The sequence below is a fragment of the Salvelinus fontinalis genome, chromosome 40, assembly GCF_029448725.1.
Source record: "Salvelinus fontinalis isolate EN_2023a chromosome 40, ASM2944872v1, whole genome shotgun sequence".
Taxonomy (NCBI): domain Eukaryota; kingdom Metazoa; phylum Chordata; class Actinopteri; order Salmoniformes; family Salmonidae; genus Salvelinus; species Salvelinus fontinalis.
This window is the reverse complement of record NC_074704.1, coordinates 20,934,260-20,957,607: the sequence shown is the minus strand read 5'-3', so window position 1 is coordinate 20,957,607 and position 23,348 is coordinate 20,934,260. Positions and strand designations below refer to the sequence as shown.

Below are 23,348 nucleotides of genomic sequence, written 5' to 3'. Positions count from 1 at the left end.
CCCCTGAGGAGTGAGTGTCTGTGATGTGAAAATCAGTCCTGATATGAATTTCATAGCAAAGAGATGATTCAAACATTTTTCATAGACTTAATTAAGCCTGAGATTTGAGGTGCTGCTTGCTACATTTTGTTTTAGTTTTTCATTCTGAATCCTTGTATTTATTCTTTGTTTGGTATTTCATGAATATTCTGGATAAAATCAGATCCGGGGCTGTATTCAATCCGTATCGCCGAAGTTCAGTGTTACAGCGTGATTGAAATGATATGGCAGTGATATGGCATACTCACCATAAATGCTGCATATCCTCGGCTCAATGGGAAATGACCTTTTACAATTCTATTGTGCAATCTGTAACACTTCAGCGAGACAGATTGAATAGAGGTCTTAACTTTGTTAACTGTTTCTCTGTTTGCTGTGACATTGGTTTGTCTATGGTTAAAGGTCAAGAAAGCCTTGGTATAAAGAGAGACCGTTTAATTGATAACAACCAATGATACTTGCCAACTAGCAGTCCCTTATCGGAGTTTAGACATGCAATAGAATCCTACTCGTCTGGAAGTAGAGATAAGTGTGCCTTAGCTCCTGCCCTGGCTCCAGTTAAGATAAGTCCAGTCTCTCACAGTCTTGTGCAATTGGATCTCAGGCCAAAAAAATTAAGTGAATTTAAAAGTAATCCAAGAAGAAATCTAGTTTTTCTAAAGTATCTGTAATCTGATTACAATATTTTTGCTGGTAGTGTAACAGGTTAGTTTGTTTTGTAATCAGATTAAATGTAAGTGATTACGTGTAATCAGTTAGTCCCCAACCCTGCTTAAGGGGGTATAAAGAGGTTGCTGGTTCTTGAGCGAAAAAATACATGGACACCTTTCTGTTTTCACAATGACATTCAAGTCAGCATTGAAAAAAGTGCAAGTTTGAGTCTGACCACAAGTCAGAGACCACTATGATGACACCAAATGCGTTTGATGTATCTTTTTTGTCTTCTAATGCCTCTTAAGGACATGAATCCAAAGTAATCAGATTACGTTACTGAGTTATTGTAATCCAAAAGTTAACAGATTACATTTAGAAAGTAACTTACCCTGCCCTTAAGAAATTTACATTTTTGTAATTTACCAGATGCTCTTAACCAGAGTGCATACATTTTCATATTTATAATTTTTTTATTTCATATTGGTACAAAGGTAAGAGTGGTATATCATAGTAAAACTGTTTTATTTTGTTCTAGTAAATTCATCCAATAAGGTAAATGTCCGGCGGTAGGTAGCTCAGTAGTAGTTAAAACAAACAAAATCGTAACTAGGAGCTTAAGTTAACAGTAGTTTGACAGCTTTGAAGGGCATGCTGTGATTTACGACAGTGTAAACCCTCAAGAAACAGGGTCTGCTGAGCACAGAAGCAAGGGTGCCCCTCTGCATGTTGCCCCATAGTACCTGCAGAGGCCCAGACACTGGGGGGGGGGGGGTTAGCTCCAGCTTACTGCACCCTAAGCATGCTGAACAGTGTCTATGACTACGCACACGGCCCAGAAAGAGAACATTCCAAAACAGCAAAACGCCAGCAGCTCACATCCTGAGGAAACAACAGTCACTTCCTGGCAAATTAAGCCAAGTCGAGGGCTCTGCTCGCTGTGATAACCAGCGGCCAGGCGTCCCACTGTGTGGCCAAGGTAGAGCACCTCCCATGTCCTCTCCCTCCTCCCCAGTCAATCCTCAGCCTCCAGTCACTCCAGTCGCATCAGCCCAGGACAGCCACCACCAATGTGGGAGCTCCAGCAGCCCTCCGTCAGGATGGTCACCCGACTGCTACTGCTAACCTCCGTACTCCTCTCCACCTGTAAGGAAGCTTGATAATAATCTACCTCTGGGAGGGTTTTGGGTTGGGTGGGGAAATAAGGAAGTATGGATTTTCTTTACATTGATGTACTGTTTTGTTTTTTTCCCCTCCTGTTCCGTCCAGGCCAAGTGGCGGAATCGCAGGCATGTAAGTATTAAAGGGTTCTTGAGGAGATTCTTAAAATAGGATAGTCAAGAGTGCAGTGAATGCAGTTTTCAAAAAAGGGGAACTCTTGAGTGTGTTTCAGGTTTTTCTTTTTGGAGTGGTATGTTATTCAGCTGTTGTTTTGTTTCTCCTATCAGTGAAAATGTGTGTATTTGTAGATAGTGTGCTTTGGGACTGGACATTCTTGCTTCTATACTTCTTTCTAACGCTATGGACCTGTTTTACTAAGAAATATCTTATACTGAGAGGTGACCGATATACCCTAATCGTAGTATTAACACAGGTACAACTCTATTGACACACTGGAAATACCATAACTGGGAGTCCTATGAGAATGGTGCCTGGATCTTGTCTTATCAGTGTTTTCACTCTTTTAGAGTCCGAGGTTGTGGAAGGCTTTGGGAACTCACTTGTTAGCAGTGTCACACGCCTCCTCCTGTTAGGATAAGGGAAAAAGCCAAGCACTGGGCAGAGAAATTAGTTCAGCTAGCCAATGGTAGAGATGGACACCTTATCCTGACCATGCCGAGATTAGCAATTCTGGGCTTGGAATAGCAGAATACCTCTATTCTAAGCAGGGACGTTGACTCCATGGCTTTACCAAGACTAGTCAGTGGTCACACAGCCTTTCCATGGGGTTCCGCTATGGCTCGTGCCCTGGTTGGAACTGCCCACTACCCTCTGCCCTCCTATCAGTGGTTTTCCCCTCGGTCGCGCCGGGCCCTGCTGAGTGACATTGGGTGGGGACGGCGGTGTCTAAAATAACGATGGGTCCCCTGAGAGGGTGTCTGTTTGCCTGTTTGTTTAACAAAATGCCTTTCCTTCCTCTGGTTGGCGGGGGCCTGTTTACTGGGACGAACCCCCTCGGGACAGGAGCCACCCGGCCTGTGGGTCTCAACCTGACAGACTGTCTGCACTAGACCCCACTGGGAGGCCCCTTATCTAGAGAATCACTCTGTGGAGGACAAATGTGGGAAAACAGTTTGCCATCAGCATGCGCTGAATCAAAAGACTTCTTGTGGTGTTTTTGTTGAGGGTCTGTGTTTATGTCCAATTCATTGGTGTGGGTGATTTCATCTCCTGAGTATCTTGGAGCTGGAAGATGACTAGCTATATAGCACTGTGATTTATTGCACTGTTCTCTTACTATGGAGATATATTTTTTTGCCTTGGTGAACAGATTCATGCCACTACAAGGTTGTGAGTTCACTAAATAATGTGCTTTGGTACAAGATCACACAGGCTTGTTTTCTAGGACTTTTGTTACACAGAACGTTTGATCAGTCCGAGCATTGACCTTGAGTTCTTTCTCCAGTGTTCACAGGTGTCACCCTGACTCTCGAGCCCAGCAACGACGTCTCCCAGGGTACCAACGTGACGGTACGCTGCCAGGCCGTGGTCAGCAGCTCTGGGTTCCTGAACCGTAAATACACCATCTACAAGGACAACGCCGAGGTGCACACGGAGAGCATCACCACCGCAGAGGACCTAATCTATTCTCTGCGCATGGCCAGAGTGGCCAACACTGGGAAGTACAAATGCAAGGTGAACATACAGGACAAGGAGCTAAGCAGCAAGTCTGAGAAACTGACTGTGACAGGTTAGTACTCTGGCAACTCCTCTGTTGTGGACTGAAAAACTTGCAAGTTAAGCATTTCACTCTACTGTTTTACACCTGCCGCATGTGACAAAGCGACTTTGTATCCTGCATGAATGTAGTCTCTTGTAACTCTGTCTACGGCATGTGATTTTTATCTGTGTGTGTTTCCTGCGTGCTTTCACTCGTACTCGTGTCCGTCCAGGCCTGCAGACGCCAGTCCTCAGCGTCGACAAGCGTGTGTTCAGCGAGGGAGAGGAGGTGACCGTTTGGTGTAAGGCCCCTGAGGAGTCCGGCACTATCGTCTTCTACTTCTACAAGGATTCCAAAGAGCTCTATGAGGAGATGGTCAGCGCCAACCAGGTGCGTTAATATTGAGTGTGCTTTGCTTCGTTTTTTTTTTCTTCTACAACTTATTTCACAAACATCAATACTTCAAGTAGCAAGCACACACGTTTACTTTTAGGAAATGTCCTTTTCTAGTTAACGTTGTTGTATTATTATGACCAACCAGGTGGAGACTAGGCTGCGATTCAACAACGCTGGCGACCACAGGCTACACTGTGACTACAGGGTCATACTGCTGCCAGACTCGGTCCCGTCCACTGCCAGCAACAATGTGGTGGTCACTGTAAAAGGTGAGTGGGAAAAAAAAAAAAACAGAACACGACGGTGAACATCTCGGGTCGGTTTCCAAGACACAGGTTAGACCTAGTCTTGGACTGAAGCGCACATTCAGTGTAGATTTTCAGTTGAAATACCTTTTTAGTCAAGGACCCTACTGTTGTTCTCAATCTCAATGAATCTCTAATCATTTTAACCATGTCTGAAACTTAATAGAATGTGTCTGGGGAAAAGTCTCTTAGTTTCAACCTTCAGCTTCCAGACCAATTTTCCTCGTTTTGTTCTCCAGAGCTGTTCATCACACCTGTAATCTCTGTCCGACCACACGGATCAATGATCATCGAAGGGGACATTCTGGACATCTCCTGCAGTGTCAGTGGTAACCTCCAGAACAGCTCCAGGCTCAAAGTCTACCTGAACAAGGGACAGAATCTGCTGAGTACTGGTCAAAGTAAAGCCAACCACAGCATAAGAGCCCTGGCTGAGCACTCTGGGGAGTTTCAGTGCACTTTGGAGATGGGAAATGTAGTCAAGCAAGTGACGGAAAACGTGACGATTACAGGTGAGTGAATGGATTTACAAGGAATCTGAAATGTAGAATGTGGTGTTAGCTGTTGAAAAAAGCTGATTTAAAAAAAGCTATTATCTGTTCTATCAGTTTATAACCAAGTCGCAGCTCGGGTTAAAACATTCTGGTGAACTTTCCTTAAATTCCTAGGTTTTCCAGAAATCCTGGTTGGAAGTTTCCTGGAATCAGGAGCGAATAAACAGGAAATCCAGAATCCTCCAACCAGGATCTCTGAAAAAACCTGGGCAACCCTATTCACATCTATTACCTTATCAATGTTAATCACAACAATCGTCGGGAATGTTCTTACATGTACTCAGCCTCCAAGAGTGTTGATTAATCCATGTTTTTTTAATCCACCCAACAGAACTGTTTTCCCAGCCAGTTCTGACCATGTATCCGACAGAGGTCTTTGAAAAGGAGAAATTCACGTTAACCTGCAGGAGTACCAACTACTCCTCTGACAGAATCAGCGCTTCGGATGTGAAGTACTCCATTTACAAGGACAATTACACACTGACGCCGGGCAGCTTCAATGGGATATATGTTGTCCCCGGGGTGGTACGGAACTCGAGTGGGATTTATTCATGTAAAGCAGATGCCAGGATGATCTCCAAGTACAGTGCAAAGCTGCCTGTCCATGCAAAAGGTACTACTACAGCCTATAAGGCTTTAATGTGTGACCCAAAGTAAGTCAATCTCACTTGTCTTTGGTCAGTCCCTGGATGGGAGACCAGATGCTGCTGGAAGTGGTGTTGGAAGGCCAGTAGGAGGCACCCTTTCCTCTGGTCTAAAAAAAAATATATTCCATTGCCCCAGGGCAGTGATTGGGGACATTGCCCTGTGTAGGATGCGATCTTTTGGATGGGATGTTAAACGGGTGTCCTGACTCTCTGTGGTCACTAAAAATCCCATGGCACTTATCGTAAGAGTTGGTGTCAACCCCGGTGTCCTGGCTAAAATCCCAATCTGGCCCTCATACCATCATGGACACCTAATCACCATTCATCCCCCCTCCTCTCCCCTGTAACTATTCCCCAGGTCGTTGCTGTAAATGAGAATGTGTGCTCAGTCAACTTACCTGGTAAAATAAGGATATGCATAAGGATATACTGATAATATGTATGGATGCAGTATCTGTCACAACAATATGATATTAAAGGGGAACTCCAATCAAAAATGATAATGTGGGAAATTGTTCTTTAGGTGAAATTTCCATCTTTCAATCTTGACTCAGGTACAACCTTTGAGTCGAAGTTTAGTCATACGTGTAGCTGCTAAGTAATGTTGGGTATGTCATTGGAAGGTAACCTCTCCACATTAACAGTCCATTTTTTAATTTCCGTCACTTTCCTTGTTCTATTCATTCCCCAGTTCTTGTCAGTAAACCGGAGATAACGGCCATTGGCAGAGTGATCGTGGGAAAGCCCTTCCAGGTGCGCTGTCACTCAGACCGAGGCAGCCTACCCATCGAGTACACCTTGTGGAAGAAGTATTCTGAGGTTAACTCGACCACCGTGCAGCAGCCGCACCATCAGGCCATCTTCCCGATCACCGTCCAGCACTACAGCGACACGCAGGACTATAAATGCGAGGCGCGGAACAACCCCAAAATCGACGCGGTGGTCAGCAACAAACTCAACACCACAGTCATAGGTGAGCCTGTTGAAGTGTGGAATGGTATACAACATAATGCACGTCCATGCTTCATTTGATTGTAGCCTTATTGGACCTTTATTATTTAATCATCAGAAATACCTTCGTGTCGTTACACCACCTAACACTATTCACCCTCTCCCAGTGCCTCTGTCCAATCCAGGACTCAGCGTCGTCCCAGATCTGTTGGAGGTCACAGAGGGAAATGAGATGTACCTGATCTGTGGGGTGGAAGGTTCCCCGCCCGTCACCTTTAAGTGGTACCGACGTGGGAACGTCCAGCCGCTTTTCATCACTACCACAACCCAATCCAGCGAGTCCCTCCAGATCAAAGGATTGGGGAACGAGCACAGTGGCACCTACTACTGCGAGGCTATCAACTACGCTAACATGGTCCGGAGTCAGCCAGTCACCGTAGATGGTGAGTTATGCATACACACACATGTACAGTGATGTGCAAGGCCCTGCTGTACTTATCACAATAGGTTGAGAGACAGACAAACACCACACTCCACCATAGAGTCCACACACTCCACCATAGAGTCCACACACTCCACCATAGAGTCCACACACTCCACCATAGAGTCCACACACTCCACCATAGAGTCCACACACTCCACCATAGAGTCCACACACTCCACCATAGAGTCCACACACTCCACCATAGAGTCCACACACTCCACCATAGAGTCCACACACTCCACCATAGAGTCCACACACTCCACCATAGAGTCCACACACTCCACCATAGAGTCCACACACTCCACCATAGAGTCCACACACTCCACCATAGAGTCCACACACTCCACCATAGAGTCCACACACTCCACCATAGAGTCCACACACTCCACCATAGAGTCCACACACTCCACCATAGAGTCCACACACATGTATTTACTGCTCTTACTGGATGCAGAAGTCTAGATTAATTTGCGTTCACAGTACCACTTGTGTAAAATCTAAAGACCCTCTTTGGACCAGCAGCGACAGTTTTTCTCTTCTCACAACACTGTTCAGGTGCTGCTTCAGTGACACCTGACAAGTTTACTGCCATCTGATCTGATCCCTCCACCCCAGTGCCTGCCAGCAAGGTTATCTGACCCACTATTAACGAACCCCAACGAGCTCCTCTGCTGTGGCTGTTGATGATCATGAGCCACACTAAATACCCCGCCGCTAAGCTAACCTTGGCCCGTAGCCACTCTGCCCTCTATGTCCTGTGGTGTGGTTAGCGCCGACGGCTGACGCGAGAGCACAGTCAATCCGGATGCTAGTGGCGATGCGCTAGGCTCCCATGGGTTGTGACTCCTCAGCAAGACGTGGCTAGCACTCATTAGCCAGAGCAATTAGACCCGGCCTGCTTCCCCCCATAGTGGCACTACGGCAGCTACAGTGGCAAGGCAGAGGATGGGGAGGAGAGGGGAAATGAAGGGAACACTTAAGTTCAGACCCCAAGAGGAGGAAGCAGATGACTCAACTTTAAGATTGACTTTCTCTCTCTCTTTCAACCATCCTTCTCTGTCCCCTCCACTCTGTCCTCATCTCCACCCACCCTAACTTTCTTTTAACCTTTACCCTTTTCCTCTCACAAACACCCTGCCTACCTCCCCCCTCTCCCTGCATCTCTCTCCCCTCTCCCTGCATCTCTCTCCCTACCTTTCCCACTCTTGCTCCCGTCCTCTCTCTCCCCCTCTCTCTCTACAGTGAAGATGGCAATGTGGAAGAAAGGTTTGATCGTGGCCTGCTGTCTGCTAGTGGTGGCTGTCCTAGTCCTCGCCTGCGTGCTGCGCTACAATTCCAAGAGAGGTAGAGAGACCTACAGTCCCCCAGCAACACAGGCCTTTGCTGGTGTCTGACTATGTATGAACAGCCTCTTCTCTCTCTCATCCCCTTCTCTTTATTGTATAGGTAAAAGAGAGAACGCAGCTGAACTGTCAGTGTGAGTTGGCTTGCCTATTTCCTAAGTCGTTTTCTGTGATAGTGGCTATCTAGGATGATAGCATTAGCTGGCGCCAATGGTTTTTGGTCAGTGCTTAGCACCATGCTGCCACGTACAGCACGGCCAATGGGCCTTAAAGGGATAGTTCACTCCAAAATGAAAAGTTTGTCAGATGTTTTCAGATCTTGAGAGTGGTCTATTGACAAGATTTATCCATGTGCCGTGGTATCTGTTATGTAGATCCGGCCGTATGCCTCAATTTATCGTATGCCACCATTTCATTTTAGGTGTGAACTGAAAACATTTAACAACCTTTGATTTCATAATGAATTAACTGTCCCTTTAATAAGCTTTAAGGGCGCTAGAATTATGAAATGATCTCTTGTTGTGTCACTGCCAACGTTGACTTTATGTTCACCATTTCTCAGAAAGCCTTCGAGCCCTAAATCAGATGACTCTCTAACAGTGAGTCTTACCCACAGCACTATGGAGGTTTATAACCCGCCCGAAGGTAGCCCGTTTTCCTACTCTCTCCTGTGTGTTTCCGTCTTGACCTATCGTCATGCTTCGAACCATAACCGACATTCAACTGCCCACGTCTGTCTCATCCCCCATTCGTGTGTTCCATTTCATGCTAGCCGTTAGCATGCTAGCTGCTTGTAGCATGTCGGTGTCAGAAGTTGTCATCCTAACGTCAGTCTATACCATGACACCCATACTGTGTGCATGTAAGGGTCTTTGAGGGGACCTTAGGGGACTTCTTAACTCCCTGCATCTCCTCTCCTCATATTTTCCTGTTAGAGGAACAAAAATGCATCGTCTTACCGTCCAGCTGTAGACATCCTGTGCAACTTAGAATTCATGAGAGAGGACATGACAGAGAAGCTTGCTGTGTGTGTGTGTGTTTAGACTGGAAAAGTAGCTTAGTTCCTTATACAAATCGATGCAGGTCTTAACAATTGATGTTTTACTTCAGCAAACATTCCTCATTAGATGTGCAGATTCTGCAGTGGTTTGCAGGATGTAGCTGGCTACAGGGCAGCTGTGTTCAGTAGTGATTGTGTCAGGTGTTGAGTGTTTGTTGAGAGTGGCCATATCATCTTATTACAGACGCAGCGCCACCCTTTGACGGCATGGAGGGGAGAGCGACCAATGGGACGCGAGATAGTGTGGCATCACTTCCTGCTGGCATCAGCAACAGGAGCAGCTACAGTCTCCCAGCAACAGTGTAGAGAAATCCCACAGAGGGAGGGACTTTTTTGGTTTGAACAAAAAAACAAAAAACATTTTGCACCACTTGGTTGAATAAAGTGATATGGGATGAAAACCAAGGATAACAATTGGAACAATGGCTCAAACAAACAAAATCCCCACTGACATTTTAGAGAGGGAAGAATGGCCAAAAATGTCTTCCTTTTGAGAAAATATGACTTATTTGTTATGTGTTGTAGATGTAATATCAGAGGGTACAGGTGTAGTGGACACAAGATGGCTGACACCAAGGGGCTTGTTTCCCAGTGACAGACAGCTGAACTGGCCCTTTTGCTCCCTCTCTTCTCCTGCTGCTGTCTGGAAGAGCTGTACTTTCCTGTCATTATCAACATACTGTCTTTGTCCTGTGTTCTCACCTCACTCTGCCTGTCTGACTGCATGTCTATCGAATGATGGAACTAGCCCATTTGTCTAATAGTCTGTTTGTCCAAAACCAATGTGTGCATGTCTAAATGCATAGACCTGATGCTGTATATACAGTACACTAGACAATCATCAATAGAAATGTGTGTATATATTTTTGGTTTGGTAAATTGATTGATTTTGAAGAAGCACTTCTAGAATAAAACATTTTTTTTTTTTAGCAATGTGTCAATACTGTGCATTTTGTTTTCAGAGATACCATGAGCTACCAATGAATGTCTATAATGTGTAGCTACACTGAGTGTACCAAATATTACCACCTGCTCTTTCCATGACATAGACTGGCCAGGTGAATCATGGTGAAAGCTATGATCCACTTCAAATCAGTGTAGATGAAGGGGAGGGGACAGGTTAAAGACGGAAGCCTACGCCTTGAGACAACGGAGACATGGGTTGTGCATGCGTGCCATTCAGAGGGTGACTGGGCAAGACAAAAGATTGAAGTGCCTTTGAACAGGGTATGGTAGCAGGTGCCAAGTGCACCGGTTTGAGTTAAGGACTGCAGCGCTGCTGGGTTTATCACCCTCAACAGTTTCCTGTGTGTATCAAGAATGTTCCACCTTCCGAAGGACATCCAACCAACTTGACACAACTGTGGGAAGTATTGGAGTCAACATGGGCCAGCATCCCTGTGGAATGCTTTTGACACCTTGTAGAGTCCATGCCCGGATGAATTGAGGCTGTTCTGAGGGCAAAATGGGGGAATGCAACTCAATAATTGTAAGCTGTTCTTAATGTTTTGTGCACTTAGCCAGTATATGTAGGCCATATTAGGTGCTTTATCAACCATCTTAATATGTTGGCTAAAGTACTTTAAGACGCAACACCCTTAAAGGAGTTTACTAGCTAAGGCTGCCTTGAAGGAATACTGAAACAATAGCGTTTGTGTGGAATTTCCTATGTTGGCACCAACCATTTATAAAACGGCGTTTGTTAAATAGTGGACTTGGGGGCAGACTGTTTGTTTCAGACCAGTCGAGTTTGAATGCAGGCAGCAGGTGGAGGAAATGAATCGCTTAGGCCCACTCTGAGGTTCAATAGAATCTGAGATTGCATTAACGAATGGGAAGTTGTAATGGGATGTTGTTTTTGCAGGGAGCTATTGTGTTCCTGTTGTTTACCAAACAGTAGCCAGTGTGCGTAAGGTACCGGAACAGCTCTGTGGAAATCAAAATGGAGGCCTGATATCCACTCCTCGTTTGTCACAGAATGTTCTCTCGCGGTGTTCTAATCGCTCAGCAGCCTGTTAAAGGCTCCAATAAATTCTAGAAAAGATTTGTGGGGTGATTTTAATTCATTCAAGCGTTGGAATAATATTCAACTTGTGAAACAATAGACATAACTGTCTACTAAATGTTTTACCTCGCCTCAGAACTTTCCGGTTGGCGGTTTTAATTTAATAGCACCCTAAGTCTCAATTTCCTGTTACACCTAACAGTCATTTGACTTGGCTGGGCAGTAACTTCACTGGGAATCTTGGATCATTAGATCTCCTAGCTTGTGTCAGGGAGCATTGCTTTATGTCTGTGTGCATCTATGTGTTTGTGTCTTGTAGTTGGAGTGGATGCTGCTGTAAGTGTCTGGAGCGAGAGGCCGGTAGACCCAGGTGAGACCAACAGAGTCCCTGGGTTATAACCTAAGTTGCATATAGAGTTCAAGCATGTGTTGTCTAAAGTCTGCCTCTTGTCTTGGGCTGTTTTGTGTAATGGAATTTATGTGTATCTTGTCCTGGTGCAGGCAGTGACGGGGAGAGCAGTGTAGCGTCTAACAATGAGCCTGATGTGGAGTACACTGAAGTGGTACACCGTCAACCTGTGGACCCTGCCAGAGGTGACCACACACACACACACCTATTTTTCACTCGGGCTACCTCTCCCCCTTATTCCCTTTATCTTGCTCCCCTTTTCTACAACAGCTCTCCCTCTCATAGCTCTTTCTCTACCTCTTCCCGCTCTCATTCTGTCTCTTTACTTATATCGAATCATCACAAGAGGGCTTGCTTTGCCGTCATTATTTCAGCTTATAAGACTCGGCGCCACTTCCTGGGGGGGGGTCTAATTGGCCACGATTAAGTCGTCTCCATAGTAACCTGTGTGATAACCATGGTGACCAGGCTTCCAGAAACATCTTCTGGTGAATAAACAGGAAGGGCTGAACTAATTGCCGGGTTACTCTCTATGGTACCAACCCCCCTTGATTAGTATACTCTGTTGGCCCCCATGGGTTTGCTATGGCAGTTGGTTGGGCTTATCCTTAAGCAGGGGCGTGACTTTGGTTTTAGAAGTGGGGGGACATACTATTTATTTTATTATTATCCAGTTGGATAAACCGTCCAAACAGCCTACCCGACTGCTTGGAGGCGTCCGCATGGCCCTAAAGCACACCTTTGCCTCATTTTTGTATCACATACCAATGATAAAACCGATGGGGAAATAATGCAATTTTAGTATGTGGGGGTGACATGCCCCCGTCCCCCATCCCCAGTGAAAGTTGTGCCCATGTCCTTAAGTATCCAGTACAGTGATTTGCCAGGAGATGGAGCATCTGCTAAGAGACGAGAACAAGTAAATGTGTAACGGTTGTAATGCAGTGATATGTGATGATGATTATCTAATGTGTGTGTGCCCATGAGCAATGTTTAAGTGGTACAATTGTGAAACATTGTTACATTATTCTGTTTCTATCTTTTGCAGTTCCCCTGAGAAAAGGCACAGAAACGGTGTACAGTGAAGTCCAGAACTCCCCAACAGGTGAGTGCATCACACTGTAAATGTGGGTTACATTTATAAAGTGCTTTGAACTAGGTCTCAAAACACTTGACATTTCATGGGGGTAACTCACCTCATCCACCAGCAGTGAGTAAAAGGAGGTGGAAGGTGAGGTGTTCATTACTGTATGCAGAACTGCTGGAACAGCCAGGTCTGTATGAAGGTGACCATTTCCTCTTGCTGCTAGCAGGAAGTTCCTGTTTTTAGAACGCAATCCAAGTTGAATTTGTCAGTGAAGCAGCCCATGTGGAAATGTACCTTTTGTCAACACAAATTGAACATAAAACACGTAACATACATTTGTTTGTAACTTTCTCATCTCAGGTGAATTGGTGGGTGTTTGCGATAAGGGTGGGTGTTTAGGAAGAGGGCAGGGACCGCGCTTGTTGCTTTTTTGGCTTAGTTATACCCCTGCTGTGATAAAACAATGGGCTCTGCTTCAAGGGAACCAATGAGTCAGCAACTAGGCCTGGGTGTCATAACTGTCAAATGAGTCATCATGATGAATACATTCAGAGAATGATTATTATTCAATGCCCTCAGAATGTGGTCTAATGAACGAGGGAAAGGGAGGGTGATATGCACATCCTGAACTTGAGAATACTGATGCTGGGCTAAGAAATGGTACACATAAAGGAATGAGAGGCCCTATAACACACTGGGGAGTAGTAGTCCCTCATTCCTTTATCAAATGAAGGAGTACACACACAGAGACACAGGTTATACACTATGTCATCTCTGTAATGGACTAGAGGTTGTCCTTCTTCCCTGATCCTGTGTCTTGTGTTCCCAGGTGCACCTGGTGACCATTATGACTATGTAAGTACAGCTTGAGTCTCAGTGTCTTACATTTTACTGTCTGTGACTGTGAAAACAAACGCACACGGCTAACATACTCCGTAACCCCAACTGACCTTTCCTCCAGCCCACAAAAAGGGTGAGGAGTGACAGAATCAAGGCCACAGGGCGCACCTTCTCCTCCTTCCCTCTCCCAAGCAGCCCCAGTCACTCTGTGGGCTGAGGCTCTTGGGTAGTAGTAATTTCACTGTGCAGGAGAGAGAAGCTGCGGTCAGAGTTTCCAAGCAAGAACAAAGGGATTTTGGGCTGGGGCTTCCTTCCCTATCGCCCAGTGAGATCAGCAGCCAAAGGCCCAGTCAAATTATACCTCCATGCACAGCTCAACCTCAACCACCACACTGTCCTCCTCTGGCTACTCACCAAGACACATCAGTGATTTACAGACAGCCCATTACAATCCACACTGTTTGCCCTTACTTGGAGCTGAGGGACTGAGGCCGGGTTATCTGTTTTGAAGGGGAATTTGACATAATGAGTCAGGATATGACATGATGGTCTACACTTAAGACACTTAATTCACTCCTTGATGGTAAAGGAGGAGCAGCCAAGATTGTGGTGAGGTGGTTTTTAGTGATAAAGGAATTTCATTGCGTGATTTTGAATGTGTGCCGCTACCCATGGAGAAATATTGTTTCGTATTCTGTGAAGCCTTGGTGAAATACAGTGTAGTGTTCTGTGAAGCCATGGTGAAATACAGTGTAGTGTTCTGTGAAGCCTTGGTGAAATACAGTGTAGTGTTCTGTGAAGCCTTAGTGAAATACAGTGTAGTGTTCTGTGAAGCCTTGGTGAAATGCAGTGTAGTGTTCTGTGAAGCCTTGGTGAAATACAGTGTAGTGTTCTGTGAAGCCTTGGTGAAATACAGTGTAGTGTTCTGTGAAGCCTTGGTGAAATACAGTGTAGTGTTCTGTGAAGCCTTGGTGAAATACAGTGTAGTGTTCTGTGAAGCCTTGGTGAAATACAGTGTAGTGTTCTGTGAGGACCACTTTCAACAGTTGATGGACTTTTCGCCTGCCTTGAGAGAATCAGATTGTGTTCCAATGTGAGGGTGTAGAGTTGCGCTGTAACAGTTTTGATTTGGGTTGCGTTATGGTGTGGACTTTTCTGTGTGTGATGGTGTTGAGGTTAGTTACGTGTGTTGACTTTCATTGTGACAGTGTTTAACATAATTGACACTGTTGTGAAGTGTGTCAATATTCAGTGGGATCTCTGTTGTCTCAGCAGGGTTCAGTGGAGTACGCCGATCTCAACGGTGACCAACCGGAGGTCAACCAGGCCCTGCTGGAGGTCAATCACCAGGACCACCATGACCTCCCAGTGCCTGTGGAGTAAAGGTTACCTCTGATCCTAGGACCACAAACTAAATTATCCCCACCTCTGCCCCCGACCGTAACCACAGTCCTTATTTCAATATTGTTCTTGTAGTCTGTACATTTTCCCAATAAGGAAAATTGTTGACTCATGTAAGCTGTAGGTATTTTGCATAATTTTATAGCCAAATAAAATCACAAGTCCTAATTAGGATTTACTCTATAGTTCCGTCATACCTTCTAGACTCTTATCTTTGTTTACCTTTTCATCATATCTCATGACCATAGAGGGTGCTCCAGAGTTCAGTTAGCCTGGCCCCCTCCCTCCAAAACAGTTCCTTTTGATCTCGTAAATGGACAGCATGACCGTTCCGCTCTGTCATGATGGCAAAAAAATCCCCCAATTAGACTTCCGTTGCAGGGCAGTGTGAGTGGACTGATAACCTCCCTACTGTCACTAGACTGGGTCCACACCCAAACCAGGGCATTCTCCAGTAGGGCCATCCCTGAATCACACTATGGAAATAACTATGGAAAAAAAGAGTGAATGTAAACAGAGGACCTGCCTGTCTCCAGCTGCTCAGCCTGATGGCATATGGCATCTGTGATGTCACATCCTGCCAGGCTGTGTCCAAGTGTGTCGAAAGTTAGCGGGGGAAAAGTGTCAGGCTTGAAGTGATTCAGGCATGCAATACTGCACATAGTTTCAAATGACCTTCTTACTGCAGTTACTGTTTTTGTAAGATCACACACAAAATGATCCAAGTGAAGTCAAGGTAATGTTAAAAACATTTTTTAAAGATCCATCTTTCTAAACTTTGAGAATCGTATATTGAGTTATTACGGTTTGTTAAGCAATACGTTATATTAATAGACAATGGTTACAATCGTCCTGTAAATTACAACGTAATTGTAACCAATATCTAGTATAGTGGTGTATCATTATTGTAATATTCAGTTTGGCCAGTAGAGCGCAGCATCCTCTTAAAAATACAGTGACGTTTGTACAAGAATGTTTCTGTTGCCTTATACTTCACACAGACATTCGCTGTGGAGAGTTATTGGTGTGTGGATTCCGCCAACTTGTGACTAAAAGTCGTATGTGTCAGATAGTTTTTAATCATAAGAGCTATAAGGGCCCATATCTCCAATTCTCAACTTAGTAGTGCTGATCTAGGGTGTCCATAATGTTATTCAAAAAGGTAAAACTGATCCTAGGTCAGCCAGCACTCCTACTCTGAGACGCGTTTTAAATAGTCCCTGATTCTGTTTTTGTTTTATTTTGGAGACGAGAATCCTATTCCTATCATATAAAAAGGCTTAAAGTAACCCTAAAAGTTACAAAATGCAAATAGTTTGGTGGTTTTTGAGAAACTATAATATATGTAGGCCTATGTCATCTTAAACTCAGAGCACTTGCAGAGTAACTCTGTCTTAGAAACAGATAAACACAATTTTCACACCTTAAAAACACGTTCAAACAACTGTGACGTCTTCGTTGCCCTCCTTCCGCTGAGTGTTGCTTCCTCGAGTATGGTGCATAATGTCTTTCCTGCGTTGTTTACAAACATGTCAGCTAACACCGAGACACTCTTGTAATCATCTCTCGTAGTCTTGACAACAGGACCTTCCGTCAATTATCTATCTAAATTGTAATTTCCTCTCTTTGATAACCTCAAGGCCATTGGGAAACTGCAATGGCAGCATTGGCATGGCAACCACAAATGAAACCCTCTTCATTCTAAGGTCCATTTACATAATGCCCCCACTTCTCTCTCTCTCTGTCATCGTGGTCAGAAGCCTGTTAAAGACTAATTAAAGGACATTACCGGAATGGCCATAACATCGCTTGAGTGCTTCGATAGTTGACCTGTGTTAATGGAATCATGACGCTGCGATTTTGGATGAATACATTTGGTTCATTTGTGCGCACCATTTTTCACATCTAGAGTGGGAAGTAGAATAATGTTTTGCTGGATCAGACAAGATGAGTTGCCTATACTATGATCATTTAACTTATGTAGCCAAATATCATTGTTTTATAGCTCAAACATATAGCACCGTTGGCCTAATGAAATGGCAGGGGACAGGGTAACTGGGAACAGTTACAGTGCTCAAACACCCTTCTATATGCATATCATTTGCATATTGACTTACAGATAAAAGGAAACAATAGATAATCATCCTGCCACCCTTCACACCAAGTGCTATTGTTTCTGCCCTGCAGGCACTGTGAGTGTTGCTAATTCTGGCGTGTGGTGAATGGGCGTGGAGAGAAACCTATGTATTTGTTTTGTCTATCTGTCATTCCAGAGTAGCCTACTTTAGTACTTGCAGTGTTTTTGCATTAGTGGAAGGAGATTGGACTGACTGTGAGAACAGGGCGGGAAAAGAAGGAACTCCAATGACCGTAGTTGAGATGATGTGGACAAACCAAGTGTGAGCAGAGCAACTGTCAAATCAGTTTGTCAGCCAGTCGCATGACAGATTAGATGACTGTGAGAAGAGCTGGCGCCTGTTAATGCGATGTCGCCTACTAGTGTTTGCGCATACGCAGAAAAGTTGTGAATTTGTGTTGTGTCGGTCTTTGTTTGGAAGGAAAACACATCTATGTAAACAGCATTATGGTGCCAAACGTTTAAGAATTCTATTATCTGAAATGAAGCAAGGGAATGCAATTAATCGCCCTGTCATGCGCTGTAACTAATAGACAGGTGTGAATTACCACTTAGATCCATGCACGTTATTTCTTTGAAAAGTCGGTGAAAATGAAGTATTGTCATCTGGGTTCAAAATAAAATTGTGGGCAATAGCAATGAGTACAAGAACTAAACTTTGGCTGAAACCTGTCTGAAAGAAGTGCCCTGTCTGCCCTTGCCCATAGGGCTGAGCAAGAATACCAGTTTGTCAGTGGTATGCTGGCAGTTAGATTGTTTGCACATCCTTATCTGGTCTATTTGCATTTATTCAGCTCAACTGTTAAAATGGACTTTGTGTAAGCTTTATTTTCCCGAAGCCATCTTTATGAAATATATACTGAAAATGCTCAGTTTGACTGACTCGGTTGTAGAGTATGTATGTCATCAGTGTTTCAGTATTGACCAATACTGTGACTAGCTTTCAGTGCTCTCAAGGACAATACATAGCCAATGGCTGCAGAGGTTTTGTTAGTAATCACCAGCACACTGTTACAGTCATGCCTTAAAGATCACAAGACAATCCTTGTCTATTGGGAAATAGCCTGGTTATTCAACTTGCTCAGTGCAGCGTCAGCGTAGTGATAACCCTGAATTGGAAGAAGTCATTATGATGTGTGCTGATGGCCTCTGATTTGGGATGACCTGGCTCCTGTGACCTGACCGTCGCAGACTTTGTACTTCCTGAACACGTCACCCAACACTTACTCATGCCAGGTAGTTATTATGGCCAGCAATGTTGTAATTAATTCAACTTAACACTGTCAGTTTAGCGAATGAATAGAAGTCAATTTCGTGAATTTAAAATAATAATATAAAATGTTCTAATTCATACATGGTGTTTCCATTCAGTAGCCCTGTAATTTGATGATATAAAATATAAAATCAGGTAATAAATAATTTAGTATTATCTTGTTTACATTGACGGTAAGCTAGCACAGAACCTTTTACACAATATTTGATACTGTCATTGTAAACCTATTTCTTAGACTTCAAATCCAAGGTTATTTGTTGTCTACACACATTTGCAGATGCTATAGCAGGTGCAGTGAAATGCTTGTGTTTCTAGCTCCAACAGTACAGTCAGTAATACCTAGCAATAAAAACAAAACAATACAAATAATCCCCCAAAAAATTATTTTGGGGGAAATTAAGAAACGAACAATGTCAGAGACCAGAATATAAATATACAGTGTATATCTAATGGTGTCTATAGACAATATGGACAGTATATGAATAGAGAATTGACACTGTATAGCTTCTTACTTTCTTGTTCTTATTTGCTATTTTGTGTTTTTGTTCTACCTTATGTTATCTTTAGTGCTACATTTATATTGATTACTGCATTGTTGGGTTTAGAGCTTGCAAGAAAGGCATTTCACTGTACTTGTGCATGTGACATTCAAACTTGAAACTTGTAAAGGTGTGTACAGCAGTAGTAATATAGGTTGTGTGTTCCGAGATGTGTGTCCCTCGTCCATAGTAGGCTATTAGAAATTAAATGTTTTGTTTAACTTATTTTTATTTTAGGGCGGCAGGGAGCCTAGTGGTTAGAGCGTTGGGCCAGTAACCGAAAGGTTGCTAGATCGAATCCCCGAGCTGACAAGGTAAAACGTCTGTCGTTTGGCCCCTGAACAAGGCAGTTAACCCACTGTTCCTAGGCCGTCATTGAAAATAAGTAGAAGAAGAAAATAAACTTTGCTATCAATATTTCCTGTGATAGGTCAAATGTACTATATGACAAGTATGGTGTGTTCCTTGACCTCTCTTATCAAAGGGACAACTTTTAGTTATTTTTAATTCCTCACCTTTGATTTTCTACAAATACACTACTCTACACTGAGCCTTTTTATAAAATTATTTCTGAGATTGCAGAACACGTTGGGAGGGATCTTAGACCTTTCCTCCATACAGAATCTTTCTAGATCCTTGATATCCTTTGTCAGCGTGTTTGGACCGCCCTCTTCAATTCAAACCACAGGAGACTGAGATTGCCATTGCAAAATATAGAATTTCTGGTAAATTTACCATATATTTGATGTGTGCTTGGGGTTATTGTCTTGCTGGAAGACCCACTTGCGGCCAGGTTTCAGGGGCCAGGAGCTGATCTACGCTACTATGCCCATCAATGGGGTGCTGGCAAAGACCTCACCTCGTGCCTGCTCACCAATAGTCATCAATGGGGAGAACAGAATTAGGTAGGTTTAGAATGACCTGTTCAAACTTCAACATAATATATGTTTGTGTGTCAGATATCACCTATCCCTAACTGCCATTGGTAATAGAACATTGACTGTATGTGTTCACAGAAACATGTATGGAGCCAGCACATGGAGACTTGCAAGATGATGTGACGAGGTCCAGACTGACAGACGGGCTTGATACTGATGTCTCCGAATGGAGAGAGACCTGGCACTCGGCATACACATTTTACTAGACAAAACTTTCTTGTATTGTCTTTTTTATTATAGAATGGAATGGGGAGGAAGAAACCATGTTATTCTGCATCAGGATCAGGGAATTACTGATGTATAGGGGACACACCACACAGGAAGGTATGACCTCTGATATGTTTGCCAAAGTAGCCCCATTACCACCAGACAAAATCCCTATAGGCACATTATTTGTATTGGCTGGGAATGACAATGAAAGGTACACATTGTTCTACTAGCAGAACACTGGTATTATGTAAAGCAGGTGTCAAACTCATTCCATGGAGGGCCGAGTGTCTGCGGGTTTTCGCTCCACCCTTGTACTTTATTGATGAATTAAGGTTTCTAATTAGTAAGAAACTCCTCTAACCTGGTTGTCTAAGTCTTAATTAAAAGGAAAAAACTAAAACCCGCAGACACTGCCCTCCGTGGAATGAGTTTGACACCCCTGATGTAAAAGGTTGTTTATTTTATTATCTTTGAAAGTTATCAAAACACTTCGTTTAGAGTATCTACATAAATTCCACAATTGCTTTCTTCTCATATTACTCTGTAAGCTACTGACCTATTCAAAGCTCCTTCCGGCATCTCATCATACATCTGCCTGTAGTTAGTTATTGAATTCAACCTGCAGGAGGTTTGTTTGTTGTGACTGAGTGGGGGAAGAACCGCTGCGGGCAAGGTTCTGACAGATGGGTTCTTGGTGGTACCAAAGACACACCCATGAAACACCCACATCAAACCACACCCCCAAGCCAATTCATGTTTGGCATCTGTCATGGCCAGGGATGTTGCTGGAAAATTTTATTCTGAACAATTCTAAATAAATGATATTTAATACCACAAATATACCATGAAAACGGTAGAATGACAAATTAAATACATGGTGGTTTCTTCCTTGTCTTCTCTCTGGTGGTGGCGCGAATGATGAATAACTGTAGGCATGTGTGCAGAGGTCCTTCGGTCAGAAGCTTGACCACTTTGAGCAGGCCAAATCCAACTTAATAAGAACAGCCACAGACATAAAAAATATACCAGGGGTTGCTAGAATGGCTGTCCTCAAAACAGTTTGTTATGGACTTAGGGCTCATGTACGATGCACTTTAACCCTACTGTCAAGAGTGCTACAGAAACAAACTAATACACCGCATGAACCTTATCACACCAACAAGATCTAGGATCCAAATCACCGCGTGTGGGCCTCCCGAGTGTGCCTGGCTGTGTCACAGCCGGCCGTGACCGGGAGACCTATGAGGCGGCTCACAATTGGCCCATAATCGTCCAGGTTAGGGGAGGGTTTGGCCGACCGGGATTTCCTTTTCCAATCGCGCTCTACCGACTCCTTGGGGTGGGCCGGGCGCCTGCAAGCTGACCTCAGTCGCCAGCTGGATGGTGTTTCCTCCGACACATTGGTGCGGCTGGTGTGTCAAGAAGCAATGCGGCTTGGCAGGGTTGTGTTTCAGAGGACGCATTGGCTCTTGCATGGCTCTCTCCCGAGTCCATAGGGGAGTTGCAGTGATGGGACAAGACTGTAACTACCAATTGGATATCACAAAATTGGGGAGAAAAAGGTGTAAAAGTACAACAAAAATGTAAAATAAAATCATTGTGTGTCTTCCTTGATGTTCATAAAACTCCACGGACCCTAAGCCGCGGGAAGTAGTTTGGGGGTGCTGCGTCATCACTGCAGATGGCTATATCAGTTCGCTAATACAGGAATATTGAAGGCCCAGTGCACAACTTTTGTGAGGAAAACAAAATATCATATAGATTTTTTTCAGGGTGTACTGCAAGCACCACTACTTCCCGCAGCTATGCATGGACCCCCTCTTTTTATTTTATTTATTTTATTTTACCAGGTAAGTTGACTGAGAACACGTTCTCATTTGCAGCAACGACCTGGGGAATAGTTACAGGGGAGAGGGGGATGAATGAGCCAATTGTAAAATGGGGATTATTAGGTGACCATGATGGTTTGAGGGCCAGATTGGGAATTTAGCCAGGACACCGGGGTTAACACCCCTACTCTTACGATAAGTGCCATGGGATCTTTAATGACCTCAGAGAGTCAGGACACCCGTTTAACGTCCCATCCGAAAGACGGCACCCTACACAGGGCAGTGTCCCCAATCACTGCCCTGGGGCATTGGGATATTTTTTTTTAGACCAGAGGAAAGAGTGCCTCCTACTGGCCCTCCAACACCACTTCCAGCAGCATCTGGTCTCCCATCCAGGGCCTGACCAGGACCAACCCTGCTTAGCTTCAGAAGCAAGCCAGTAGTGGTATGCAGGGTGGTATGCTGCTGGCATACCTGCTGGCAATCACACAATGATTAATAAGTATTTGACATAACAGAACTGAATATAATAGCATATACTGTTACATAGTAGGCCTATAATATGTTACACCAAAAACAACACAGTTATTTCTAATCTGAAGCTGAATTGTCACTTGATATGCTCTTGATAACACTTGATATGCTCTTTATTCGACGGTCGGGTTTCAAAAGTGTGAGACGATGACAACGTATTTGGTGAGAATCACAAGATAGAGTACAAAATGGCTCTTAAAGGGCCAAATCAAATGTAGTTATATAGCCCTTCTTACATCAGCTGATATCTCAAAGTGCTGTACAGAAACCCAGCCTAAAACCCCAAACGGCAAGCAATGCAGGTGAGAAGCACGGTGGCTAGGAAAAACTCCCTAGAAAGGCCAAAACCTAGGAAGAAACCTGGAGAGGAACCAGGCTATGAGGCGTGGCTAGTCCTCTTCTGGCTGTGCCGGGTGGAGATTATAACAGAACATGGCCAAGATGTTCAGCATGGTCAAATAATAATAATTACAGTAGTTGTCGAGGGTGCAGCAAGTCAGCACCTCAGAAGTAAATGTCAGTTGGCTTTTCATAGCCGATCATTAAGAGTATCTCTACCACTCCTGCTGTCTCTAGAGAGTTGAAAACAGCAGGTCTGGGACAGGTAGCACGTCCGACCAGTAGCCTACATTGGGTTTATTCTGTTACCGATAATATTTACTTTAATACTATCTTCTGATTACAATTATTATGTCTCATCTTTTAACAAAATGCTTTTTATTTGTTTTAAGTAGGCATATCTAGCTGTCCGATAACACGTTCTGATGGAATGGCTTGTCCTGCACTTTGTAAAAACACAGAGAACATTGAGTAAATGTTGGAAAAAGATATTGGT

The 23,348-nt window shown here is 44.1% G+C and overlaps 1 protein-coding gene across 9 annotated transcripts; it reads left to right on the top strand.

Moving 5' to 3' along the window:
- Positions 1-1,611: 1,611 nt before the first annotated feature.
- Positions 1,612-15,238, top strand: pecam1b (platelet and endothelial cell adhesion molecule 1b). Of its 9 annotated transcripts, none has more exons than XM_055906904.1 (17): positions 1,614-1,836; positions 1,960-1,983; positions 3,317-3,601; positions 3,804-3,961; positions 4,113-4,236; positions 4,512-4,784; positions 5,158-5,439; positions 6,165-6,446; positions 6,592-6,867; positions 8,151-8,252; positions 8,355-8,385; positions 8,814-8,896; positions 11,636-11,686; positions 11,818-11,910; positions 12,774-12,830; positions 13,642-13,667; positions 14,928-15,238. In XM_055906904.1, exons 1-17 carry the CDS (start codon positions 1,761-1,763, stop codon positions 15,033-15,035), a joined length of 2,331 nt encoding a protein of 776 aa, XP_055762879.1. In that variant the 5' UTR covers positions 1,614-1,760; the 3' UTR covers positions 15,036-15,238. The 9 variants fall into 9 exon arrangements, with proteins under 9 accessions (XP_055762883.1, XP_055762880.1, XP_055762879.1 ...); XM_055906903.1 differs by having other exon boundaries at positions 14,925-15,238; XM_055906905.1 differs by lacking the exons at positions 8,355-8,385; positions 8,814-8,896 and having other exon boundaries at positions 1,613-1,836; positions 14,925-15,238.
- The last annotated feature ends 8,110 nt before the right edge of the window (positions 15,239-23,348 follow it).